Source organism: Pezoporus occidentalis, unplaced genomic scaffold (genome assembly GCF_034315485.1).
Source record: "Pezoporus occidentalis ecotype Australia unplaced genomic scaffold, CSIRO_AGI_Poc_V1 ctg82, whole genome shotgun sequence".
Lineage (NCBI taxonomy): Eukaryota > Metazoa > Chordata > Aves > Psittaciformes > Psittacidae > Pezoporus > Pezoporus occidentalis.
Window position 1 is genome coordinate 105,135 of NW_026916181.1, and position 15,707 is coordinate 120,841.

Below are 15,707 nucleotides of genomic sequence, written 5' to 3' on the forward strand. Positions count from 1 at the left end.
TATACCTGTTAAAGTATGTGAAAATAAAGAGAAACAGGAAGACATGAGAACATTTCTTGTTTGAAAGATCATGTAACTGGAATTAAAACACTTCTGTAATTTTCTCTACTACAGAGGTACTTCTTGGACTGGGAGCTTTCTTGGCTCACTTCCCACTCCATGTGCCACACACCTACCCACCACCCATCCCAGCACAACAGGATTACCTTTTTTCTTGGCCCATTGGTGTGGATGTACACCAACTTGTCCCTTGCATGAGAAATGCCCAGGGCTCGTCCAATCACGCTGTTGAGCAAGTTTTTAGGCTGTGGAAATTCTTTTAATAAGTCTCTGGAATCTAAAAGAAAAAAACAGGGGATCTAAATGCCTTAGAATTCTTGTGCAGTCCTGTTCAAAGACATGTTCTGACACCTGCTTCACTGCAGCTCCGCGAGCATTCATGTCTCTGAGGTTACAGATAGAAAAGTAAGCAGAGGTATTAAGTGGTTCACCTACATCTCCAGGCATCAGCAAAACAGCACACAGGAGTGCAAAGTCTCCTGAGCTCCAAATGGAAGATGACAGACACTGCAAATCCAAAATACGCAGCAATACCATATGTGCCATTCTTCTCCCAGAATGCACAGGCTGTTTCTCCCCATCCTCTTTTAAAAGTATTGATATCCTCTACTTAGAATTGCAGCACTGACAGATTCACTTCATGATTCAGTGGCACTAGCAATCACCTAACAGTCTGGAAAGACTTTTTTCTGCAAGAAAGAACATAGTATCAACAAGAAAAAAAAACAACAAACTATATGTGGAATCTGAATACAAATATCTTAGCACAGAATTCAAAGCCCAGATTAAAGCATGGAGTTGGTGCCGTCTCCTCACTTATGGAGGCAAAAGCAGCTCTGTGTCTGTTCTTTGATATTGAAAACAAACTGAGCAATAACTATTCTGATCAGACTTGGTAAGTGCATCCCCCTCCTGAATCACATGTATCACCTCAAGGTTAAATCAAGGGTCATAATAACACACAAGTTCTACCAGTGGCTGGATCTAGAGTGTAACATGAAATAACACTTGGAGGCTTCTCCCTGAATTGATTGAGATGGCTTGGTTAGAGGCTGGGAATGCGATTTTGCACTCATTGCTCAGAGAACCCCCAGAAAGAAGTTTGCCTATGGTCTTTGGACATAAACCAGCTCAAGGAGGAAGCCGAGGAGCAGCGCCAGAGGCAGCAGGTATTGATGGCAGGTAGGACTGGCCAGCGCATATCCCCTGCCCTGATGGATGAGGCTACGGCCCTTGCAGGAAGGAGATATTAGTGGATCAGTTCAAATCACTCATTTGAAAACAACAGTAACAATAATAACCAGACTGCCCCCAGACAGAGCAACATCTCACCCACCTCATGTTCCAGCCTCCTCCCTGGTGCCAACACCAGAAGCTTTAGCTGGTGAAGAAGCTGCTCTAACATAGCCCTCACACACATTCCTGTTGCACTCAGCACTATAGGGAAGAGCCTTTATTTGAGCAGCAGCCCAAGCAAGATCAGATTAAGTTTAATGTGGTAACAATTCCAGAGGTAGTTATGCTACACAAATGGGCAGATCCAACAGCTCACTGCTGCTGTGAGGGGCAGACACTGCGTCTCCCAGGCTTTGGCACTACCACTGCTCCAGCTCTGGCACAAACACAACTGTACTGGGAGATCATGGGCAGCCCTGATCTGACAGAAAGCTAAACCAGAAAAATTAATTACTCAGGTTTTTACTGGGCTCACAAGTAAATCAGCCAACTGCACAGTCCTGCAGGTACCAAAAGCAGTGCAAGAGAACAGGAAAGAGGAATGGGATCTCCATTCCAGCAGCAGCAAGCACAGCCTAGCCCCTCTCATCCTATGTTCAGCATGCAAAATGCATGCTCTCCAGGCAGTTAGAACTTCATTGATCTTGCAGGCCACCAATGGGTTTGAGCACTACTTTTTACAAGCTTCTAATTCTCTATGGGTATTCAGGGGAAGCTAAATCATAAGTCAACAACACACTATCACTGGTACCACCGTAATCTGGAATTTCAGATTAAGCTATGAACTCCAAGGAATAATGACCGAAGAGTCACACTCATGAGAGCATCATCAAGATCTGCCATCCTGTTTGCCAAAAATTCTTGACTGTGGAGTTGCTGTAATGAAGATACACAATAACCAGCTCCGGAGAAGAAAGCAAGCACTTAAAGAGAGGCTCAGTAACACAGACACTCAGCAAGAGGCTGCTCAGTGAAGGCAAACTGCAGTTATGGGTATATATTATGGGGGCTCACCCAAAAGCTGACCAAATGAGAAATCACAGGTGTTTCAGGGAAAGCAGAAGAGTTATGCTGTACCACTGCAGGCCCAAACCTTGTCTGACTGTGTTGGGTAACAGAAAGGGAAAAAAAAAAGCACGTTGCTGATTATATCATCCTCTCAAGAGAAAAAAAACAAAGCAAAACAAAACAAAAACAAAACAGCATGCTGACCCAGAGCTCAAGAAAAAAGTAATTACTGGTGACACACAGTTTTGAAGCTTCTTCCTCCAAATTACCTGAATCTCAGAGAAACCACTTTCAGAACCCAAATGGACCAAATACTGGAATTTGGGTTCCTTAACATATACAGGGAGATGCTGAAATACAACCTCCGTGGCACGCGATAACATTGTTGGGAGCTGGGTATCATTTGAAGACAGGTCGCATTGTAATTCGACAATTGGCTAATTCTCACTCCCAGCTGAAACGGCCTCAAGTTGGCATTACTTTTCAACCCAGTACATAGAGGACAAGCTGGTATTTAGGGGGCAGAATCAAAATGAACAGATAAACCTGCTGCCTGCTCCATCTCCTTCAACTGTATTGATACTGAAAAGACTGTGCGACACACAATGGGCTTTCTGCCACTCTCCTCTCTGCATGATGCTCAGCCATGGTATCTCCCATTGTAAAGAATAATACAAACAACCCACCGGCTGCTGTTTCTCACACATACATGGGCAAAATCCTTGGACAATTACAGGGGAACAGGCAGGAAGTAGTCTGATTTCTGAATGCTATTTGTCCATTAATTACCTTCTATGTATTGGCCAGGAGAGCCTGAAAACGGTCTCAGCCTAACAAAGAACTACAAGCCAATTTTCTGTAATTACACAGCAAACATAGTATTCCTACCTACTCACACAGCAAGCACCGCTATATTCAGACTTTGACCTGCTCAGGAGAACTGGAAAAGTGACTAAGGCTTTGGCAGTCTGCAGTTCTATTCCTTTCCACATCGCTGGGATGCATGGAGGGAGGAGTAGTAACACAATTCCCAAATGCACTATTAAATTCACTTCATAAATGAGAAATTAAAAATAAAAAAAAGCAACACACAAAGCCCTCTGACACCAGCCTGTATTACTTGGCTTCTAGCTGCTTCCTCTTTCAAAAATAATAATCTGAGAAATTCTATCATAAGTAACAGGCAGAGGTATAAGCACGTTGTTTTTAAACACCATCCAAAAAACAAAATGCAATTACCTAACAACAGAGCCAGTTTCTCACATTCTGAGATGACTCCTCAGTGAAGACTAAATATTTAATCCATTCTAGAGCAAGGAACAGGATCTCTAAGAAACAAAGCCTAGTTCTGGCTTGCAGAACAGACTGAATTACTAGCAGAGACACAATGTCTTCACAGCTGACAATGCCATATTCAGCAGTACCATCTGACGTATCAACAGCGACTCAAGGCTTGATGGATTACTCTCAGCCCATTCTTATCCCCAATTTGAGAGCTGAAAGGATTTTATCTTGCATGAAGCCATGCGTCACTCATAGTTTTTAAAGAAACAATCTGAAATTGCAGAACTGGATTTGCAGAATGTTTCCCTCCCTGCCAGATTGGATTTCTTGGCATCTTCCTCCAAAGAGTGTCTTAGTTCTCTCACTGCTGAGAATGGATATTTGGGTAGAAATCATTTTAGTGGTAGTCATAGCCCTGCACAGTCAAGGAGGAGAACCTACTACTCCCAAAACAAAACAGCATTTATTTTTATACCCAATTCCTATCAAGCCAGAACCACATATGATGTCTAAACCACACCTCCAACATCATGAAGGAATATTAAAAGCCTGCCTCCTATAGCAGACAACTCAGAATGGGGTTATCAAAGAAGACAATTAATTCACTGAAGTTCCTCAAAGCTTAACTTTGGCTTAACTTGGTTGTGAAAGTCCAGGGTAATTCCAAGCACCACTGACAGAAACTCCCAACTCTAGCTATTAACCCCAGCAGAGCTGATAAAAAGTAAAGTTAAGATCCGACAAACAGTAAAGACACTTGTTACATGCAACAACAGCACATAAAATGGCCTAGTCTTGCTCAGTGAAACCAGAGGAGCACTAGATGGATTTAAACAGTTTCTGTCTTCCCTCAAATTTTCTTCCCTGGAGAAGCAACAAACAAGCAGCAAGGACAAATTATTAAACACACCAGTCATCAAGATATTAGCCCCCCCAGTAATAAATTCAAGTCAGTGAAGAATGCTCCTAACACACCAAAAATTCGCAGGGAATAAGAAAGCCCTGTGGCCCCATAATATCCACTTCATAAGGAATTAGCCTAGACATGTCTTAGAAGGGAGAGAGAACGCTCCACCTGGCAGTTTAGCTTGGAGTACACCAAAATACTACTGCTTTTGGGGGGCTGGGGCTCTTTTAAACCATCATCTAGGATCCTGACCAAGGCTCTTTTCAAGCTACACAGCAATAAAATCTGCATGCAGTTCTTGCCTAAACAAGAACAGACTTCTAACTTGGTAAAATTGACAAGGCTTCTTCAAAAGCAAGTGAGATCATCAGAGAACAAGAATGATTGATGGCCAACCTCCATCCGTGGTCAGACCAATGGCCAACCTCCACTCACTGAGGACTCGGTTGGACACAGCCCTGATCAACTCTCCAAGACAGGAATCAGACCATACAGCACCCAGAGCTCCAGTCCAACCTCAATGCTTCTGCAACTGAGACAGCAAACTGAATTAATCTTTCCTACAGCAAAACAGAGGTCAAGATCACATAAGTCTCAGTAACAAGCAAGAAGTGCCACAGACCTGGCTGAACTGGCAGATGAGCTCTCTGCATCACGGAATCTGCTCCAAAACCCTACCATCAAGGACAACATAGCAAAGCCTTAGACACTAATCCAAACATAACCCCAGCATTTTTAAGCTGGCCTCAGTTCTGAGTCGATTTTTCTGTGTTTGCCTCCAAGGCTAATAACAAAAGCAGTCAAATGAGGAGAGCTAACAAGACATCAACTTATGAGCTGAAGGCTTAGAGCTTGCCCTCAGAAGTAGATTTTTAAAGTAACTTTAATGATCTGTATGTGTTCAAGTAGCAGCCATACGCAGGGCAGATTATGTCAGGACTTTTTATTTGCTCATCTAAAACGAATCTTCTAATATCACTAACCTCTCACCAGAAGAGCCTCCCATGGTCCAACCACCACACAGACTGGAATAATGAGAGAACCAAAGATAAAAGCACCTAAGTACTCGCTGAAAAAACATGTTAGAAAAAGCATTGTGCAGTGAAGTACAAAAGCAGGAAGGAAAAAAAAAAATTGGTTTACTGCTTTTCTCAGGGAGCACCTGAACCAGCTCATTACACAATAATTTGGGGTGGTTTAGCTTTTACTTCATAAGTCAGTTAATTTGCTCTGTTAAACAGCTTGAATTCAAGAATTAAAGACTATCTGTCTCTGAACTACAAGATAAAACTCAGCAGAGCTTCTGAAACGAAAAGGGAACTGAGACCCAAAGAGTTCAGAAACTACAGATAGAAAATAATACTTTAACAGAAAAAACACGCTGGATGGTGGGAAGGAACCAAAGAACACAGAAGGATGGGGCAAAGTTTTTACGTAAGAAACCAAATTTCCAAAGTGTAAGATTACAGTCTAAGAAATAAAACTCAAACCAAAACAGTGACTTTAAAAGGGAAAATCTAGTGGTTCAAGTCACAGCCTGGATGCAGTAATCTCCAGCACAAAACTACACATCTGTCTAAACTAGAAGCATTCGTAATCTTGGTTTTTTTACAACTGTCAAACGACAGCAAAACATACTTTCAAATACTCTTTTAAAAAAAATGTAACAATTCCTTCTGAACTACAGGAAAATGTTTACCCTTCAAACACCTGAAGCCCATGCCCTCTCACACCCAGCTCTGCTGTAGGCTGAAGGACTGACATTCAAACGAGAAAATAAATCTTCCAAGCTTTACACAGAGACATCATCGGTGGCCGGGTTTATGGATGCTGCAAATACTAGGACTGGTGCTCGCAAGAGCTGTCCGTATCTCGATCAGCGTTTCTTTCCACTTAGGCGACAAGCCTACCTGGTGGAAGGCCAGACCGAAGCCCTTTGTACATGCAACACAGATAAAGCAACGCTCCGAACCACCCACAGCGTGCTCCAGCTCTGACCTAACGGAACTTGCTGCAGAGATGGCAGAGCAGTTTTCCTAGCGGATGCTCGATGGGCGTGCTCAAACCATCAGGATTTCTAGCCAAAGAATCAGTTCTGATTTCTCCCTCGCGTCAAGCCACAGCGGGCGATCAGAAGCAGCGAGGACTTTAGGCCAGGGCTGACTCGGCCAGGCTTCAAACCGGCGACCTTGAGCCGAAGGGCTCCGCACCCCTTTTCTTTTCTTTGGAGAAACCCAATTCTCCTACCAACAAAGAGCGTCGCGGACCCGCGCAGATGCCACAAAGGCCTCGGCCCTCGCTGCCCGACGAAGCTCTCCGCGCTGCCCCCGCCGGGCTGCCCCCACCGACCGCCTCCTCCCCGCCCCCCTGCCAGCGGCCGGCCCGTTACCTGCGGCGGCAGCAGCGCAGCCGTGGGTGCAGACACCGCCGCAGCTCGCCGGCTCCTCTCCCTTGCCGCGCATCCCGGCGAGGAGCCCTCTGCCCGGGGCAGGGTCGCTCAAGGCCGCTCTCCCGCGATGGCCGCCCGCCCGAGACGCGGCCCCGGTTGCCCCTCCCAGGCGGCAGCGAAGGAGGTGTGGTGTGCCGGCGGCCCGATGCGGCCCGGCCCAGCCGCCCGGAGCGGAAGGAGGCCGGCGGGCGGCGCGGCCCGGCTGCAGGCGCGGGAGCGGGGGAGGGACGTACGGCGCGTTCACGCTCCCTCCTCCCAGCACCGGGGCAGCGGGGCTCGCTCCTCCCTTCCGCTGCGTGCGGGGCCGGCGCGACTTGGCTTCCCCGAGCGCCGGGCCGCGCACACCGGGGGCGCCGCCTGTTCCTCCCTCTCTCCCCCCAGCCCCGCCTCGCCTCGCCCCCGGCTCACCCTTCACCATGGCGGCGTCCACCTCCTCCTCGGCGCCCGCCTCTTCCTCCTGCTTCACCTCTCCGGAACTCTCGGGCGCCGGCAGCCGCGTGCAGAGCCCGCGCGCCCCCGGCGCAGCCCGGTAGCAACGGCAGAGGCGCAGCGGCCCCGCCGAGCCGCAGGCTGCCGCCGCCTGCAGCAGCAACCCCAGCGCCGCCATCTTGATGGTGTCCGGCGTAGGCCTCAGGCAGGGCGCCCCGGCGGAGAAGTTGCAGCCGCGCCGCAGCGGCCCCCGGCGGCGGGGAGGACCTCGCGTCGGCGAGCTTCCTGCACCCCGTGAGCTGTACGCGGAGGGTGATAAGCCCTCGGGTGGAGGGTTCCCGGGTAGCGTCCCCTCACGCCACCCGGGAGCTGCCTCCACAAAGCCGAGGAACGGAAAAGGACGAGAAAAAGATCCCTCTTTCGTGTTCCTGCGGAACACACAGAGGCCAAGAGCAGGAGGAGTTAGGGGTGAAGTGCTGCACTGCGTGCTGAGGCTTGAAACCAGCAAAAAGACGTTTTCTTCCACTTCTAAAAACTCAACTGCACTTGCACTATCGAGCTCCACTAGCCCTGCCTTGAGCTGTTCGTCCTCCTGACATGTGCTCGTCAGGTGGAAACAACACAGCAAGTCAAAACGTGTGCTCAGGCATGAAGGATCCATCAAATGCTATGCAAGTCGCCTGAAAGGGTTTTGTGGGTGTTTCGTAGCTGTCACAAACCCTCCCCTTCCCACCCACCCCCCACACCCCCCCGAAAATAGGATGTCTTCACACACGCTCAAAGAAACATTACCACAAGAAGACAAGTCCTTTGCTCCAAGATCTGAGCAGCCTGTAATGATGCCGCAAACACAATCCACTTGACCAGTCCTCCAAACACGGATTTTATTTTGGAATCGTTACTAACCTTCTCTAATTAGAGGGGGAGAAAAACCCACACATGCAATTTTTGTTATGCTTTCAACAGTGTTTGGTTGCCCTCAGCTCCACTCCTGCACATGCTTATTGCAATCCTTGCTCATTTACAGGTCAAGTGATCTTTCTGATCGCTTTTATACAAGTGAATGCAAGAAAGGGAAATTCAGGAATTGTTCTGGAACTTGCAAGTTGTTTCAGGTTAAGACATCTTTTCATATCTTAAGCTCTACATGCACCCCACCTGCACCCTAATGCACACGTAGGCAGACAACGTAATTCATGTTCAAGTGTATGTTGCTAAAGATTGCTGCAACCCATTGTTTAAAAATGTGTGAGATTAACACTAAAAAGTCAATCAGGCAGCAGGCAGCACCGTCCCATCTCACATTTCTCCCTACTTCAAGTCAACTGCCCTGCTACTTGGTTCTATCCAAATTATTTTGTCTCCCAGGCATAAAATTCTCCAGGCTGTAGTGCTGGATGAAATTCAGGCACTACAGGATTTTTTATTATTAACTTTTAAAGTCTGAATTACTTTTCTAAGCAATTTAGGTATAAATGTTATTATCTCTTGCTGCAACATACACCTGGAACTACCAGCTGCATGTGTCTTTAAACCACAGTATCAGCTTTATGTCAAATATCTTGTTACTTGGTGAATATTCTGTGTGTAAACCAAAAATGAATGGATGTTTAACTGCTGTGATGAAAAAAGGAGATTTTTGAGTTGTTTGGGGGGTATTTGATTGTTTTTCAATCAGAAGGAGAAACCTTCAAGAAGCACAAAGGGATTAAATAACAATTTACCACTTGTGTTTTACAAACACTGTATTCCGCAAGAAGAGGTTCAAGAAGTGGCAAGTTATCAAATAAAACCCTGTATAAAAAGCAACTTTGAAGGAGCACACATAAACACTCAAAATAAAACAATTTTACAACACCAAATCCACATTTTTCCAACACACTTTAGAACCCCTGTGAATTAGGCGGGGATTATCTGTGTAATTATTTTTTAGCTAAATTTAACCAAAAGCAAACAAAACCCAAGATCTTGAAGCAGCACCAGAAGACACATCTTTTTTAAAAGACATGAAAGTTATTCTGGCACTACAGTTATAAAAATTACAAATTTTAAGAGCACTGGTCCTAAAAAAGATATCAATCTTGTTAGACAAGTCACCCAATTTAAAGAAATTAATTATACACAAATCTTTTGATAGCTCACAGCACCAACTCTTACTTTCAGAAATAAAATTCAGTTGGTTTGGAAATAAAAGCTTCAAGAAGGACTAGAAAGAAAGGGTAGCTGGAAATAGTATTAGTGAACATTAATACATTCTTCTGGGTAGATATATCTACCATGAAACAACTTAACTTGTCAGAGCTGCTGGTTTATTTAGTGTTTTCTCAAGATCTAGATGAGGCAAGAAGCTATCCAGCAGTGAAGAAGAAAGATAATTATCACAGCTACTAAGCTGGTTCAAGTTGTGAACGTCAGAGAAGAAACTCAAAAGGTAACAAGAGCCCTAAGGAGATGAAAACCATGGTTGGAGACCACAATGATTAAAAGCAAAACAAAAGGAAACAGGTAAGAGAAGTATGTGTCTGGGGAAAATCTTGGAAGGACAGTCAGTGGGAATGAGAAATCTGGGAAAGGATGCTGAAAGGCATCCAGTGTGCTGGGACCCAGAAAGCAAGTTGTGAGCAGGGCTAGTGGTTTGTCACTGTTAAAAATATAAAAATCATCTTACAGGCACAGAAAAAATAGTTGACTCAATTTTATTAAAAAATTCCAGAAGTTGCAGGCTCCACATAACACAAATATCTTTATTTTGCATAGATGAGCGTTAAAAAGCATATAAATAATCGCTTCAAGCCACCTTCCCCAGCTTTGCCAGCTCAGGCTCACTTGATGAGCTGGGGTTAATTCATCTTCTCTAGCCAAGCCTCTACAGAAGTAACAGCACTACACAGAAGCTTGTTAACAAGCCACAGTACGTTCCAGACTTCCTTTTCCCTCAGAGTACAAGTGTTAGAGCACCAGGAGTCCCAGCCCCAGCCTGGTCATGACAAACCACTAGTCCGCACAGGGAGTTTTCATTTTCTCTCTTTCCAGGTCACTCTATTTGACAAGATGAGAGGGGTTTTATTCATTCCCCAACTAAAATTACTTTGTACATAATTAATGCCCTGGACATATAAAGCTTTCTGGGAATTTGTCTTTTACATATGGAACCCACCATACGGGTGACTCACTCCCATGGCAGCGTTACAAGAGTGGTTGATACACTGTTGTCTTCCCAAAGGCTAACGCAAAAGCATTACTTCCCTGCAAGGGGAAGCAGTGATCCACCACCAGTTCAGCCATAGCCAAGATATTTTATTCCATTCTATGTCCCTTATTTTAAGGCCAAATAACAGAGTTTGGAAAAGAATGATAAAAGAAACAAAAACAGGCAGTGACTGGAAAGTTTCTTAAGGAGACAGGATGGAAAGAAAGAGGTTGGCAAAGCAATGACATGGGAAAAAAGGGCATAATAGTTGACGGATATTTGAAGTATGCAGACATCAAAGCACTTACTGAACTGGTACAAAGAGATGCAGGTGTCTTTAGGAGGGTAAAATTGAAAGGGGAAGAAAAAAGCCTTTACTTTAAGCTAAATAGCAAACAAGTCTACATTGTCAGCCACTAGGTAACACACCAGTTCTCCTCCCCTCCCAAATTCTGCTCTTTCCTGAAATACTCTGGTACTCACTGTAACAGAGCTCATCTGCAACACTTTTAACTCCTGCCACACTTAACTCCAGTGCTACACTAACCAAGGCAAAATTGTGGTTATGTCAGTGCCAACCACCACCCCGGTTTTACACTGTCAGTCTCCCCTCAGAAATAAAGTGGATCAGACGTAACAATCAACATCCTAAGCATCACAGCTATCACTAGTTCAAGTACTGTCACCTTAACTTCCCTGTCTGGCTTGAATGCCTTGAGTTGGAAGTCTGACAAAGCCATCTGTAGGACAAACCTCTCATTTATCCAGTGTAATTCTTACAAATGATTTCTTTTTTTCATCAATCTGCTATAGTATTAAAGCTCCAAACAAAGAAAAAATAAACAAGAGTTGAATTGAAGATTGTCTCTGGTCCTTACCTTTCAGGGAATTCAGCGAGAACATCTCCATCATAGTGAAAAGGGTGATTCCTAGAGAAGCAAGAGGTAGCAAGAAGAAACAGGGAATTAGAATTACTATTTCCTTTCAGATGTTTCAAGTGCATAGTGCTTCTGAAAGTACCTATCTTTAGCACAAAGCTGATTGCCCTCAACAGGTTTCACATTAGTGTTTATATCCTGGTTCACCTGACAGGGCACATACTATTTGCTATCCCATTGGAAGTGGCTGCTCTGTGCTCAAAGGGAGGAAGCATCTTCTCAACTACTGGTCTGTTGGTTTTGGAAGTGCTTTGTCTCTGTAGAGGTATTGATTTGGAGGTAAGTTTTTAAAACCTTCCTGAGTCAAAATGGCAGAAGTAGGTAGTCCACTGCCATTATAGCAGCCTTCCAATATCTAAAGCGGCTGACAAGAAAGCTGGAGAGGGGCTTTTGACAAGACCAGGTAGGGACAGGACAAAGGGGAATGGCTTTAAATTTAGAGAGGGGAGATTTTGATGAGATCTGAGGAAGAAGGTCTTCCCTGTGAGGGTAGTGAGGCCCTGGCACAGGCTGCCCCAGAGAAGCTGTGGCTGCCCCATCCCTGACAGCGTCCAAGGCCAGGCTGGATGGGGCTTGGAGCAGCCTGGTCTAGTGGAAGATGTCCCTGCCCAAGTGGAAGATGTCCCTGCCCATGGCAGGGGGTTGGAACTGGAACTGGATGATCTTTAAGGTCCCTTCCAGTCTGTGATTCTGTGATTATTGCCCCTTTTTAAATAAAAACAGAAGGAGGAGATATGTGCTTTTAATAATGTTCTTTGCTGAAGTTATGTTAAGCTTCCTATTTTAATTTCTTTCTTAGATAGCTTTCACTCAAAAAAAAAAAAATCAATTCTGATTTAGGGTCTTTCATCTGTCATGCCAAATATTAAATCCATTTTAGGCACTCTTAATAAGAGAGTAAGAAGGATTTTCTAAGCAACTTGGATCAGACAGGTCAGGCTCCTCATTTACACAAAGTTAACATTAACTATTCAACTAATGGCTATTCCTGTGCACACAATTAATATCCTGCAATTATTATGCTTTCAAATAATTCACTTTCACTTTAATCAAGGGCAAGATTACTGTTTACTTCAACAACAGCAAAAAAGGCCTAAAATAACAGCACTCTTGGAAGAGAACTCTGGACATGACACCTTGTTCAGCAAGTCACCTCCCCACAGGCACATGAAAGCGAACGTGCTGTGGCTGACAAGTCTACACTTTTCATTTTCCAATGACTGAATAAACAAAACCACAGTTACTTGGCTTGTTTAAAAATGATAAACCATACATGCTGTAGTAATTATCAAGGCTGGCAGAGAAAAACATCCCTCATATAACTAACTCACCGCACGGAACAAAGTTAGAAAACTCTTTTGTGGTAGTCGAGCAAGATTCTTAAGGCTGAAGCATTCAACCATGGAGCAAAGTCATGGGAGGAATGCAAACCGAAAGTACAGAGAACAGATCACATAGCACTGTGGTGCTCCCTTCATGTAGGGATCATCACAGTCTAGGTAAAAACCATCTTAAAGCCAACATTATTTTGGACAAATTATATGAGTCCAATATCACCTCAACACAAAACAGTAAATCCTTGAGCACTCTGAAGTTAGGACAAGGGGGAATGGCTTTAAGCTGACAGAAGGGAGACTTAGATGAGATATTACAGGAAGATCTTACAAAGATTCTTCCCTGTGAGGGTGGTGAGGCCCTGGCACAGGTTGCCCAGAGAAGCTGTGGCTGCTCTGTCCCTGGCAGTGTTCAAGGCCGGGTGGGATGGGGCTTAAAGCAACCTGGTCTAGTGGAAGGTGTCCTTGCCCATAGCAGGGGGTTAGAAATGGATCAGCTTTAAGCTCCCTTTCAACACAAACCACTCTGGGATTCTATGAAATTTGCAACAGATTCTTAAATGTAAGTAACAGAAGTATTGGCTGCATCTTCCTCCCAGATTTTTAAGCATGACAAAAAATGGGGAAGCTGCTTGCAGCCAGACTCAGTGTATTGCAGAGAATGCAGGGAAGTTTACAATAGCTTCCAGGGGCAATGTACTGTTCAGGCAGATAAACTGCACACCTTACCTATAGAGTGGCAAAGCACAAAGAACATCTCACCTGCACTGGGATAGACCAAAGGGCACTTCCAAAAATAACTGCAAGGTGAAGTTGAAGAAAATGGTCTTTTCAGCTCAAGACCAAGAACAAAATAATTGAAAACCCTCCATGGATGAGTGTACAAGATTAACAACCAAGACCCCCAATGACCAGCAAGATGCCAACAAAACTGTTATTCATAATTGTGCCTGTAGACACCCTGTGGAGACAGGACCCTTACCGTGCAATCAGTAACAGTCCTGAGCTAAAAGAGTCAGGTGGGGGGTGGGGGGGAACAGGGACAGCACAGGGAAGAGAACAGAGGCTCAAAGAGATGAAACGATTCATGGTAGGCCCATGAATCCTACTGGTGAGAGATCCCTTACAGATCACAGGGAGGAATTTGAGCACTTCAAGCTGGACCACCCAGTAAGAACACATTCAAAGCACAGAGAGAAGAGTTTGGACAGACAAGCTTAAGTTTAAGGTACAGGTCATTAAGAGATCAGACCCTGCCGTAGCATCAACAGATTACTCAGGCCCGGATCCCATGGATCTGAACACAGAGGATCCCAAACTGGGAACCAGTTTTTAGCACAGCCAGCAGCCTGGTGGAAACCCCAGGGGTTTTGTTGCTCAAGATCCTGATACCAAAAAATAAAAGGTGTCCAACTATGGCAGCTGCTTCACCATTCATAGAAATGAAGGGGATGCATGAACATCATTGTACAGGGGACACATTGGAAGATTGAAAACCTATCTTGTCAGGCTTGGATGACAGGAGAGAGATGTGGGGCCTCATGGGATACTGGATTTATGAAGAAGTGGACCATGACGATTCTTACAGACAAGGCAACAGTTCATCTGGAAAAAGAATCAACCATGCAAGATGACACCATCAAACTGCAGAGCCACTCATGCCTTGTACTTGGCACCATACTAGAATCCCAGATGGCAAAATAGACACAAAAAGTTTGTTAGCGTTAGATTTAATGCTCATGCTGCAAAGGCAAAGAGTTGAACCAGTGAATATGGCACTGGAAACTATTGGATAAAATCTCAGAGGCCTGGGAACTAGGTCTTTGCTGGATTTCCTTGATCCATTTGAAAACAGCTACAAGTGTGTATGAAGAGAAACCACACCCCAGGAAAAATACATCAAGATGCAGTATCACAGAATTTCTGGTCATTGCCTACTGTGGGTATTCCAGCAATGTACAAAAAAAGTATAGCCCTGAGTACTCTGTCATGAGAACAAAGAAGAAACTGTGCTGTCGTACATATCCTTCACCCCAAGGATCACCTATCCTGGGGGTCATGCAAGGCAAAAGCTTGACTTTCAGCTCTTTGGGCTGAAGAAGCAATGCGAGAAACCTCTCGTTACCAATCCAGATTCTGTAAGACTTTCATTACTGACGAGTTGGAAGAAGGAATAATTAAGTGCTAGAGGTAGGACTGGGCACTTAGATGCTCTTAGGCACCCACTACTCCCAAGACCAAGTGCTGTGGACTAAACAGGTGACCCAGAGTGATGGTTTAAATGAACATGGGGGGGGGGGGGGGGAATGGTGCCAGTAGTGACAAAAAAAGCATGTTACAGGAAGGTAAGGGGAGAGAAAAGGGCTGTGAGCGATGCCGAAGAACAGCTCTGTAACTGCAGCGAAGACTCCTCTATGGCGCTCACGAAGAAAGCAGGGGAAAGCCCAGGAGCCGAGCTCCCCAAGCCGTTTCCCAAACAGGGGCTCTGCTACCCCTCCAGCCGGAGCTGTCCCCGCCGGCCGCTCGCCCAAGCCCCCGAGAGGAGAGGCGCCCGAGAGCTCGGCCGGTCGGATGCGCTCTGCGGGTCCCCGCGGCGGCACCAGTCAACAGCCTGCGCCCCCGCCCCGCACACGTCCGGTGCCCCACCGGCGGAGCACCCCCGGCCACCCCGCCCGGCTCCGCGCCGGCCGGCCGCGCAGGCCCAGGCCCCCGCCCGGCCCCTTCCCGCGGGCCGGGGCTCCCCTCAGGCCGAGACTCCCACCCCCTGGGCGGGCACCGCGCCCGGGCTCGGCCACCGCCCCCCACCGCGCCCCCGGGCTCCGCGCCGCTCGGTCCCGCTGCTGTCCCCCGGCCCATCGCCTTAGCCCTGCCG

At 45.9% G+C, this 15,707-nt stretch overlaps 1 protein-coding gene across 5 annotated transcripts in view; it reads right to left on the reverse strand.

Moving 5' to 3' along the window:
• Nucleotides 1-15,707, reverse strand: part of DHX30 (DExH-box helicase 30) — a 36,274-nt gene that overhangs the window by 20,263 nt on the left and 304 nt on the right. For 2 of the 5 annotated variants that reach the window (XR_009961826.1, XM_062603936.1), the window contains exons 1-2: nucleotides 7,353-8,058; nucleotides 207-337 (exon numbers count right to left, since the gene is read on the reverse strand). Coding sequence is in view for 4 of the 5 variants with exons in the window: in XM_062603936.1 (XP_062459920.1) it covers nucleotides 207-337; nucleotides 7,353-8,034 (813 nt within the window). In the remaining variant the exon portion in view is untranslated. Of the gene's footprint in view, nucleotides 1-206; nucleotides 338-6,884; nucleotides 7,301-7,352; nucleotides 8,059-11,441; nucleotides 11,493-15,707 lie in introns of those variants that run through there. The other 3 variants (XM_062603939.1, XM_062603940.1, XM_062603938.1) reach the window with 2 other exon arrangements.